Source organism: Lithobates pipiens, unplaced genomic scaffold, assembly GCF_037356315.1.
Source record: "Lithobates pipiens isolate NorthernLeopardFrog02 unplaced genomic scaffold, aLitPip1_a1.2 Scaffold_8, whole genome shotgun sequence".
Taxonomy (NCBI): Eukaryota; Metazoa; Chordata; class Amphibia; order Anura; family Ranidae; genus Lithobates; species Lithobates pipiens.
The window spans coordinates 593,650,816-593,662,361 of NW_027507903.1; the positions used below are offsets into that span (position 1 = coordinate 593,650,816).

The 11,546-nt window shown below is 42.8% G+C and overlaps 1 protein-coding gene across 1 annotated transcript; it reads right to left on the bottom strand.

Annotated features, from left to right (window-relative positions):
* Positions 1–7,476: 7,476 nt before the first annotated feature.
* On the bottom strand, positions 7,477–9,207 carry LOC143963769 (uncharacterized). Its single transcript, XM_077473499.1, has 2 exons — positions 8,514–9,207; positions 7,477–8,234 (listed from the first exon to the last, which is right to left on the bottom strand). Exons 1-2 carry the CDS (start codon positions 8,973–8,975, stop codon positions 7,734–7,736), a joined length of 963 nt encoding a protein of 320 aa, XP_077329625.1. The 5' UTR covers positions 8,976–9,207; the 3' UTR covers positions 7,477–7,733.
* Between the last annotated feature and the right edge of the window lie 2,339 nt (positions 9,208–11,546).

The following is an 11,546-nucleotide window of genomic DNA, read 5'->3' on the forward strand; positions in this document are numbered from 1 at the left end:
AAAAAACACCAGGTTTTGGTGATAGGTTAATTTATCACATCACTGATAGGGTTTAGCGCCATAACCTTTTTATTTTACATGTAATTACAATTATAGTGTTATAGTGTTGTGGCACCAGCACCACCACAACCACCAAAGGCCACATTTTTCTACCACTGTTCAACAATGGCATGTAATTACAATTCTTGTTATAATCGTTCACAGCAGGGCACTCCAGCGCCCACCAAAAGTCACTTTGAGGCTTACAGTGTTGTGGCAACACCAACACCTTAGGTCCGCATTTCTGCAGAGCATATAGGGCAGGCCCCTACTTTCAAACATCCAACTTACAAACGTCTCCTTCTTGCAAACGGAAGGAGACAACAGGAAGGGAGATGAAAAAAGACAGATGGCCAAAAAAATTATACAGGGGTGATAACCCTTCCCTATGTTTTCCAAAAAGCTTAAAAATTGATTTTTTGACCAGTTCAAAATTACACACAGATTCTACTTAACCTACACTGTCCCTGTCTTGTTTGTACCGCTTGTATACTGCTGTTCTGAGTATATAGGGCCTGGGGGGCCCCAACGCCTTTCCTTGTATTAATTTGGGTACGGGGTTCCCCTTAATATCCATACAAGACCCAAAGGGGCTGGTAATGGGCAGGGAGGGCTACCCATGCCATTTTTTTCTCAATGATTTTCATTTGTATTGCCGGAACCAGACATGACATTAAAACCGCAAGCAGTTTTAAATAATTTTTTTCCGTTATGTCATTTTGTGCAGGGACTGTTCTAAACACGGGAAACACGTGCCACTTCAGGCATACTATAGACACCCCCAGGTATGATATTTAAAAGGAATATTTCAAAATCAGTGCTTCCGAAAAAACGGCCATTTAAAAAAAAAAAAAATTGGCATTGATCCATGTCCCCTGGGGCAGGAGCTGGGTCCCCAAACCCTTTTTAGGACAATATCTTGCATATTAGCCATTAAAATTAGCACTTCTTATTTTGAACGTTCGAGTCCCATAGACTTCAATGGGGTTCTAAAGTTCGTACAAATTTTAGGACCGTTCGAAAGTGCTGGTGCGAACCAAACCGAGGGGGGTGTTCGGCTCATCCCTACTGCTCAGTAAGAGCCTGGAAGCTGAGCTGTAAAGACACTAATTGAATCTGCATTTCTTACGGTATCGCCGGACCGGCTGCAAGATACTGGTACTGTAGGAAAGTTTCTAACTTCATCTTTTCTGGGTTGCAACTAAGTTCCTGTGAGAGACTTTGTGTTCATCTTAAGTTTTACAGCCAAGTCTGTGGCAGAGACTTCGCTAAGCTAAAATCACTTGTTGGCTGCTAGATCCACAAACAAGGATTTATCCAACAGTTAAAGTATCCATTTGCGAGTGGCTATTCCCTGGGTCATCTAGAGAGAGACATTTATTAAGTGTCAGCAGTTCCAAAGTACCTGAGCTTTTCTATTCATACCCTCTATTCCCAACTGAGAGACTGAGTTTCTGTTCAACGTTTTATGCAAATAAAAATTCCTAAAGGAATTCAAGTGTCAGTCTCTGCAGTTATTGGGCCATCAACCTCGGGAACCCCTAGACAAGAATGACAAGATAAGAGGTGGAGAAGGTAAATGGTAAGCCCAAGAAAACCAGCCGCTCCTTCGGGGGTCAGTGCTACAATCGTATAATACTTGTGGAAGTGGGAAGCGATGGCTTCACTGGTTATGTCTAGTGTCCCATTTGAGTTTTTTATGCCCGCAAGCAGTCTGCCTGATTTATTTCCCCCCTCATATTACACTTTCTTTTTAAAGAAAAGGAATCTTTTAGTCTTGGCTGTCAGTATAGTCTGTAGGGATTTCCTTGCCTCCAATAGTTCTGTAGCAGACCGTTCACAAAGCGATTGTTTGTGTAACGCCTCCAGTTTGGCTATTTTCCCTGAAATGTGTTCAATTTCCTTTTCCTGATCCTTTTTATGTCTTGCACCTAGTTTAATTAGTTCCCCCCTTATGTAGCATTTATGAGTCTCCCACAGTATTAAAGGGTCTGTGCCTGCTGTAACGTTAAGTAAGAAAAATTCATTAAGAGTGGCTTCAATCTTGGGTAGTAGCAAAGGGTCAATCAATAGGGAAGAGTTCAATCTCCATGTGTTAAATTTAGGTCTCTGTGTAAGTAAGTCCAGGGATAAGGCTATTGGGGTGTAGTCCGAAATTGATTGTATACCAATTTTGGCTTCTCTGATTGCTATTAGGTCCATTTGTTTGATGAACAAGTAATCGATACGGCAATACTTGTTGTGTGGCTTTGAGTGGAACGTGTAGTCCCTGTCCTCTGGATGTAATAGAAGCTATGAGTCCACTAGCTGGAGTGATTGTAGGAGTTTTTTTAATTCCTTTCAGTATTTAATATGCGACACGCGATTTGCCCGTCGAAGTATCCGTTAGTGGGTTTAAAGGGATATTGAAATCTCCGCCCATGATGATACATCCTGTGGCGAACCCCTGTAGTCCGCTGACTATTTTTTGACAAATGTAGCGCCGGCTCCTGAAGAGGAATGTTTTTCTAAATTTAATGTTACACATGAACCATAGTTTGGCGTGGGTACAATTGTTTAAATTTGGACCTCAGCATCAGTCTGATTGGACTATGAGATGTTCACCCTGTCCACAGGGGGCACTGTCTGGTTGGATGCTAAAATTACTCTCTCTTGGAGCCCGCCCAGTGGGAGTGGCGCTCTTGCTGTGCCTTCTGGGAGAGGGTACTTTAGATGCGGATGTCACATGGTTCGGGGGTTCCGGTCTAGAAGGATGTGCTAACTTCATGGTCCTGGTCCTCCGGACCAGCCCCCAGGGAGGCTATGGCCTGGGGTGCGGATACACCGACTTGTTGTCTCGGGGCTGGCTAGCCCGAGGCAAGGAAACTAAAGGAGGATTATGAGGCATTTGGGTGCCATCTCCGGTTTGGGAGAGACCCTGTAACTTCAAACTATCCAGGGGAGGACTCTTCAGAAGGCGGCCATGTACGGGTTGGTTTCTTAGCAAGAGCCTGGAGGAGCTGAAGTACCTAAGAGAATCCGGTCTCATGGATATCGCCAAGCTGGCTGAAAGATCCAGGTATCACACGAGTGTTATACAAGTTTCATTTTCCTACATGTTCTACAACAATGTCCGTGGCAGAGACTTATTCTTGTACGTTCTACAACATCTGTGGCAGAGACTTGTTCCTGCGTTAAGCTCTTTGTTGGCTGCTAGACCTTGTGAGAGAGGGACTATCTAACTTGAGTGAACATCCAGTTGTGAATGGCTATTCTCTGGATTCAGTCAAAGTAAGCAAGTTCTCCAATATTGACTTTGACACTAAGAGTACTTGAATTTCCTTCCCAACCCTCTGATCCCAATTTAAGAGACTGTTCGCGGTCTACTTTTTTTGATCTGTCATCAGTCTCTCAGGTTTCTGGGTCATCTACCACAGGACACCCCTAGACGGGAATTGAGGAAAAGAAGGTAACGGTAAGCCCAATCAAAACCAGCAGCTCCTTCGGGGGTTAGTGCTATATCTGGGGGCTCATCCGTAATTTACCGTTACCCCTCAAAAGAACTGTACATGTTGTAAAGCATAGAACAGAGGGTTGTGTTTTTGAACTGCGCCATCAGCGCCATCTTTACTCAGGCAGAGGCTTTCACTGAGGTGCATAAGTATGGGAGGAGCCCTTGCTGAAAAGCCCACAAAGTTACGCAGCCCTAGCTAACCAGTGGGAGGAGTCTGTACTGTTTATTTTCCTGTGCTAGGCACCACGTGAGAGTGTGTTGCAGAAGGAGAAGAAGCTAGTCCAGTTTTTCTTAAGGTGTTGAAGAAAAGAAAAAAAAATCCCAGAGAATGTACCGTGTTCCAGGTGTGCAGTCTGTATCAGGACCCAGGATGCCTACCAAGAGGGGTCAGACAGGCATACAGATACCTGGTACTATTCTGACAGACATGGGCATTCGCCTGCTGCTGCAGGGGTGGTTTGTGCTATATACCATGGGAGACATTGAGGCCCTTGGCATGTTATGTGGGAAGTGTGACGGCCTGATTGCCAATCCTCAGCCATTTGCAAGATGCAGATGGTGTGGAGAATATGCCTTCAAATTGGAGCAGCCCACCGAATTGCCTCGGGCCTACTACATGAACTGGGCCACAAGCATAGCAACTGAGGCGTCAATTGTTTATGCTCCATCATCATCCATTGGAGCCTGTACTGCAAGAAGGGATGTTGCCCTCTCCAAAGTTCAGGACACTACCCCAGAGGTTGTGGACATGACCCCAGCTGTGAGTACTGCCCTGAAGTGCTTGTCTGCAAAGAGGGAGAACAACCCAGCGCTCCCCGTCATCGCAGAGGCAGACCATTGCCATGCCTCCCCGGGCTGAATATATGGAAGAAGGTACCTATGGATAAGCACCGGAAAACTGCGGGTGTTACCACTGGAAACTGTTGGCCCGCAGGGGAGTCGTCACAGAGTTCAGGGACTAGCTCTGGCTCCGATGAAGGAGATGACTGGCACTTTGAGCCTAGGCTGCCATGAGTACTTTTAAACTCTTTGAAAGTGCTTTTAAGCTGTTAAAAAAAAAAATAAAAAATATATATATATATATATATATATATATATATATATATATATATATATATATATATTGCCCGATCATGACGAGATCAATCCCGGTCTCAGAGACTTTTGCATGAGCGGGTGGCAACAGAATACGGGTGGGAATTCCCCTATGTCATGAGGGACATTATGGATATCATTGAGGAGAACCGTGAGGCATGGTACGAGGACGATGTCTGGAACTACTTAAAAGTACCAAAGCCACTTCGCAAAAAGGCCTTTTCACCAGAGCTGTATGAACGGTTTGTCAGATGTCTACAGCATTGAAGTTATGGTCGGCACATTTATGGAGACAAAGTTGTAATTTGCAGACCGGAAAAAGACATTACCACTGTAGATGCACAGGGGAAAGATTTAACTTTGCCTGATCCCCGTTTCTATTGGTGAACTGTTCCTGAGTCAAGTCTTTGAATTTGCAAGGAGAGTTTCTCTTGGTCTTTATCTCTTTGCATTTTTCCTTGGAAATACTGGACTGTGGGCTAGTTAGACAGGGCCAGTTAAACAGAAAAAACGCAGTGTCAAGATTACCTTACTGGACACAGAACCTGTTCTAGGGAAAGACTGCACCTCAGCGCGCTCATACCACTAGGTGGCATGAGTCGGCGCAAATAGCACTGTTTTACAAGAAAAAAAAAAAAAGTTTTAAAAAAGTTTTAAGGTTTAGGGGAGAGGGATCCATTGAGATTGGAATATAACCCTGCCTTCTAATGAGCCTGTGTGCAACATATTGTTTGTATGTTTTTCTTCTCTTTTAGGATCAACCAAGGAGCATCTATCAAGCTTCCGGAGAGTGGGTGGTTTAGGTAGACAGGTTTTGGGTGGTAATCCTCATGTATAATAATTCTGTGTCACTAAACAATGTCTTCTCATAATACTTAAAGTTTATTGTTCCTTCCCTTTCCCCATTCCTACCCCAAGGTTTAGGTACTCTGTTTATTTTTTGCTAGAGTTAGTTTGCTGTGTCTGGGTTTTTTTCCTGTCCTTCCCAGACGATGGGGGCATCGTCTAAATTGGCAGGGGGAGTGTGTAGCGCCAGCTCCTGAAGCGCAAGCACTATGTTTTTCTAAATTTAAGGTTACACCTGAACCGCAGTTTGGTTTGGGTACAATTGTTTAAATATGGACCTCAGCATCAGTCTGATTGGACTATGAGATGTTCAGCCTGGCCACAGGGGGCATTGTCTATTCTGGCAGGCATGGAACTACAGTCTGGTTGGATGCTTTAAGATTACTCTCTTGGAGCCTGCCCAGTGGGAGTGGCGCTCTTGCTGGGCTTTCTGGGAGAGGGTACTTAAAATGCGGATGTCACGTGGTTTGGGGTTTCCGGTCCAGAAGGATGGGCTGACTTCATGGTCCTGGTCCTCCTGACCAGCCCCCAGGAAGGCTATGGCCTGGGGTGCGGATCCACCTGACTTGTTGTCTCTGTGGCAGAGACTTGTTCCTGAGTTAAGCACCTTGTTGGCTTCTAGACCTTGTGAGAGAGGGACTATCCAACTTGAGTGAACATCCAGTTGTGAATGACTATTCTCTGAATTCAAAGTAAGCAAGTTCTTCAATATTGACTTTGACACTAATGCCCCGTACACACGAGCGGACTTTTCGACATCCAAACTCCGACAGACCGAGTCCGTCAGACTATCCGATCGTGTGTGGGCTGCAACGGACTTTTGATTCGCCAAAGTCTGACGGACTTTAGAAATGAAGCATGCTTCAAATTTTCCCGACGGAACTCCGCCGGACCCAGTTCTGATGTAGAAGTCCGCTCGTCTGTATGCTGTTCCGACAGTCCTAAAACGACGCATGCTCTGAAGCAAGTACGAGACGGAAGTGCTCGGTCTTGTAAAACTCCAGTTCGTATTGGAAGTAGCACATTCGTCATGCTGCAAATTCTGTGCTCGTTTAAATGTATAGCGCATCTTCTTTATAATGCTAGAAGAACGAAGTCTTTATTTATAATGCTAGAAGAACGAAGTTGCTTTGCTGCTCATATTCACTCACAGAGTTCTCACCAAACACATTTCTGTTTTATTTCTCCTCATCTCATGGATGATCTTGTTTTTATTTTAAAGCTCCATCTCAATATATTTTTTTTTTTTTTTTTTTGTTTTTTTTTTTGATTACTTTTTTTCCTCCATATTTTTGGTAGAATTCTTTACCATTTTTTTTATTGTGATCTCCATATTTAATTATTCTGTCAAGTAAAAAAAAAAAAAAAAAAATTGGTAACTTGACCGAATAATTAAATATGGAGATCACAAGAAAAAAAATGTTCAAGAATTCCCAAAAAAATCTTGATGAAAAAATTACTCCAAAAAAAAAAAAAAAAAAATAAAAAATGGTGTTGACTAATTTTTGGCCTCCATATTTTTGGTAGAATTCTTTACCATTTTTTTTATTGTGATCTCCATATTTAATTATTCTGTCAAGTAAAAAAAAAAAAAAAAATTGGTAACTTGACCGAATAATTAAATATGGAGATCACAAGAAAAAAAATGTTCAAGAATTCCCAAAAAAATCTTGATGAAAAAATTACTCCAAAAAATAAATAAATAAATAAATAAAAAATGGTGTTGACTAATTTTTTTCAAACATATTTTTGGTAGAATTCTTTACCATTTTTGTTTTATTGTGATCTCCATATTTAATTGTTCCGTCAAGTTAACACCAAAAACTTTTTTTATTTTTTTTTCATTACCACAATAACCTTTTTATTTTTATTCTGGTGACAAGTTACCACAATAACATTTTTATTTTGTTTATAACCTCAAGGAGGTTAGTGTCCCTTGTTAATTTCACATTGTCTTTTATAGAAAGGTATTTGACCAAAAAACACATAGGCAATTATATTTTCAAAAAAAAATATCCATTTATTCTGGTTCAACAAACAAAAAAATGAAGGCAACACTGGAGAAAATTGTGACATTTGTGTAGCGTTTTGGCCCCAGGGCAAACGTGAAACTCTGTGTAAAAGAAAATTCAAATATTACGAAATCCAATATGGTCCCAGAATCCCAGACATCAAGAGCAGCATCAGATGGTATATATGTACCCAGGCTGTGGTACAACAGGCTGTGTCTTTTTGGTCGGACCAGAGTGAAGCCAGGTCATCACCTTCTTCTCTTCGCTCCACCCTTCACTGCACCCTTCCCTGCAGACTTCCCTGTAGCCTTCCTGGGAGGCTGTGTCTCCGGTGGTGTACTCGTGGCAGGAGGAGGAGGAGGAGGAGGAGGAACAGGAGGAACTTGCTCCACAATATTGCTGTTGGCCGATAATTCTCCACTCAGCCCCTTCTGTAACGCCAAGAAAATGAGCCTTTCACAGTGGAGACGTTGGCCCATCTCTAATTGGTGGAGACGGCTGGCGATGTAGCAGCCATAGGCCTCTTCTGCGTCAGGGGGGCTGTTTAAGACATTAGTAGCCTCTCTAATTAGGCGCAGGGATTCCTCCTGTGCTAGCGTATTTTTTTTTGCCCTTTTTGATGGAAGACGGAGGGGAGGCACTTGTGATGTTGTCATGCTTCTACTAGGCCCGGCCACCTCCTGGCTGACAGAGGGCACGGCCTCCTCCTGCCTGCCACTTTCCCCACCTTCCTCCTGGCTGAGCTCCTCCTGTGTATAAAAAAGGGACATTGTTTTAGTTTTTTGTTCATCAATCCTAAACATTTTTCAGCTCCTGACTTCAAAATTCTGTTAATACATATAAAAGAGTATCATTATGACACCACTATTTCTTGTTTCTGCTGGTGACAAACATTTGTGGCCACTACTGTAAATTGATATGTCCAAATTTTAACTATTTTTTAACATCAATAATAGCGTACAAATTCGAATAACATCTAGTTAACATCATTAATATTATGAATATCACTATTTTTGTTCAAAAAATACCTGGCTCCAGCTGGGTGCATCCGCTTCTTCCAGGATGGAAGGCTCATCAGCCTCTGCTGAGGTGGAGGGAATGCTGCAGGGAAGGGTGGAGGGAAGGGTGGAGGGAAGAGTAGAAAGCGACTCCCTGGGTTTACACCGGTCGTCCAGGAACCGTAGCTTTTCAAAGTACCACAGCCTGGGTACATACACATCACCTGGTGCTGCTCCTGATGTTTTGGATTGTTCGATTTTCCTCTTTTCCTTTCGGTACATGTTTTGCAATATTTGAATTTTCTTCTCCACAAAGTCCACGTCTGCCTCTGGGATCCAAGTCTGCACAAATGTCAAAAATCTCTCCAGTGTTGCCCTCCTTACTGGTTTATTAAAATAATCCTTGTGCTTGGCATGCCACAGATTTGACATCTCCTTATATTTGTCGATAAACAGACTTAAAAATTCCGGATCCCTGAATTTTTGATTCATTTTTCTGAAAGACAATACACAAGCCAAAAAACATAATGTTAGCTCAGACTCTCCTAATCTTAGCCCAAGATAGACTCCAGGATCTGCCACTTATTTGGGGAAATGGTTTAAACTTACCTTCGTTTTGCTTGCTCCCAACTTCTGTTCCTATTTTCGCAAACGAACATACGACATGTGATTTTTGTCGTTATATACAGTGCGTACGCGTAGAACTACGCCTGCGTTGCCCGCCCCTGACGTTCTTTTAGTCAAGTTCTTGTTTTCCCGCCCTTTCTGCGCACTTACCGTACGTACGACGTGTGATTTTGTCGTAAGATCCAGTGCGTACGCGTAGAACTACGCCTGCGTTGCCCGCCCCTGACGTTCTTTTAGTCAAGTTCTTGTTTTCAGTACGGCCAGTATCCAGGCCTGTCATGGATTCTGGACCAACTCCAGCCTCCGGCATTATTCCGGATAAATAAGTATTTGAGTATTTGTGTAAAAAATTGTGCAAAATGCAGCACGTAAGTATGACATAGTTCAGTTTGTATTCCGCTAGGTTTAGAGCAGTCAGAAATACACGGAACCGGCTGGCCATTATTCCAAATGCATTTTCCACAACTCTTCTCGCTCTGGCCAGCCGGTAGTTGAAAACCCTCCTCTCCGGGGTGAGGGCTCTTTGGGGGAATGGCCTCATGATGTGGTCGTCAAGAGCAAAAGCCTCATCAGCGATGAATACGAAGGGTAGTTCCTCCACATTCTCCGAATCAGGTGGCAAGCCCAGGCCACCTGTCTGTAGACGGCGGTAGAACTCCGTCTGGGCGAAGACTCCTCCATCCGACATCCGGCCATTCTTCCCCACGTCCACATATAGAAATTCATACTGTGCCGACACCACCGCCATTAACACAATACTGTGAAACCCCTTGTAATTAAAAAAGTATGACCCCGAATGGGGTGGTGGCACAATGTGGACGTGCTTCCCATCTATCGCACCACCGCAGTTAGGAAAGTCCCAACGGGTGGCAAAATGGGATGCCACAGTCTGCCATTCCTGTGGCGATGAAGGAAACTGGGGAGGCAAAAAGCAGAAAAAAAACAAAATAAGTACTTTTGCACATTAAACATTGTACATTACAACACAAACTTTATTTCACGCTTCTGCCTAGTCACATGACACCGATCGTCTGCTCCCTGTCATTGGGAGCAGTGATCAGGGTCATGTCACTGCTAGCCCATCCCCCAGACAGTTAAGAAAAACACTCACCCAGAACACACTTTAAACCATTCCTTGGCCCCCTTGTGCTTAATAAAACACCTTCACTGCATGTGACATTTTTACAGTAATCAAGACAATTTTTGACAGCATTGATCACTGTATTAATGACAATGGTCACAAAAATGTATGGAAATTGGCCAATGTGTCCGCCATAATGTGGCAGTCACCAGAAAAACAAACAAAAAAAAAAAAACGGTTAGCAACGCCATTACTATTTTCAAAAATGGCAAGATTTTACAAATGCCAGCAAAATAGACCATATTTACGAAACGATTGAACTTTTAACCAAAACAATCAAGAAACGCTTAAATTGTGATTCATTTTAACACATTTTTGTTTACTAAAAGACTATGTATCAGCATCAAATGATGTCCAAAAAAATCATGGTGATATATTTTTGTGCCTATCTTTCTTTAGAGCGAAAAGAGAGAAAAAAATGCATATTTAGAAAAATGCATTTTGGGTTTGTTGGTGGTTAATCACCAAAACTAAAAAAGCAGAGGTGATCAAAGACAACCAAATACAAAATCTCTTTGTGCTAATAAAATGAAGATAATTTACTAGGAGGAGCCATGTTACAAGGACGCACAATTGTCAATTCAAACAACGCACTGCCAAATCACCCAAAAAAGTGATGAAGGTCAGGAAGGGGGGAAAATCATTCCAGGGTTGAAGTGTGTTAAAAATACAATATATAATTCAACATTAATTTAAGGACACACAGACTCGTTGGAATTATATTAAGTGTGTGTGGGGGGGGGGGGGGGGATCCAGTTAAAGGACACACAGACCATTTGGGATACTATTAAGGGGGGGGGGGGGATTCAGTTAAGGGGACACAGACCATTTGGAATAATCTTTAAAATGTTTGGTTTTAGGATAAAGCAATAGAATGGAGCTGACAAAAGACATTTTAAGTGACTAGACTAGGTGGATATGGGCCTACCATAGCATGTTGGTGAGGTTTAATGAAGGCAAATATGCATGAAAAACAAAAAAGGAGCATTAAAAGATTGCAGCATGCATGAGGACAAAGGGGACATTCACAGCATATTGCAATCATGGTAATTAGAGATTGAGGAAAGAAATACAAGGCATTAGCAAACATTAAAGACAATAAAATGTGATGTTAAATGCTAAATCTTACCTTAATATAGTCCTCCTGCAGGACCTGTATAATGGCAGAACAGGTCTCTGGGATAATGATCCCCAGAGCCTGGGGGGAGATGCCTGTCGAGAACTTCAGGTCCTGAAGGCTTCTCCCTGTCGCCAAGTAGCGCAACGTGGCGACGAGCCTCTGCTCCGGAGTGATG

Bases quoted from the DNA above. Each gene is read 5' to 3' on its own strand.
- LOC143963769 (XM_077473499.1), bottom strand. From the start codon at position 8,975: ATGAATCAAAAATTCAGGGATCCGGAATTTTTAAGTCTGTTTATCGAC. The intron at 8,235-8,513 runs GTATTTTTTGAA...TTTTATACACAG, and splicing joins ATGCACCCAGCTGGAGCCAG to GAGGAGCTCAGCCAGGAGGA.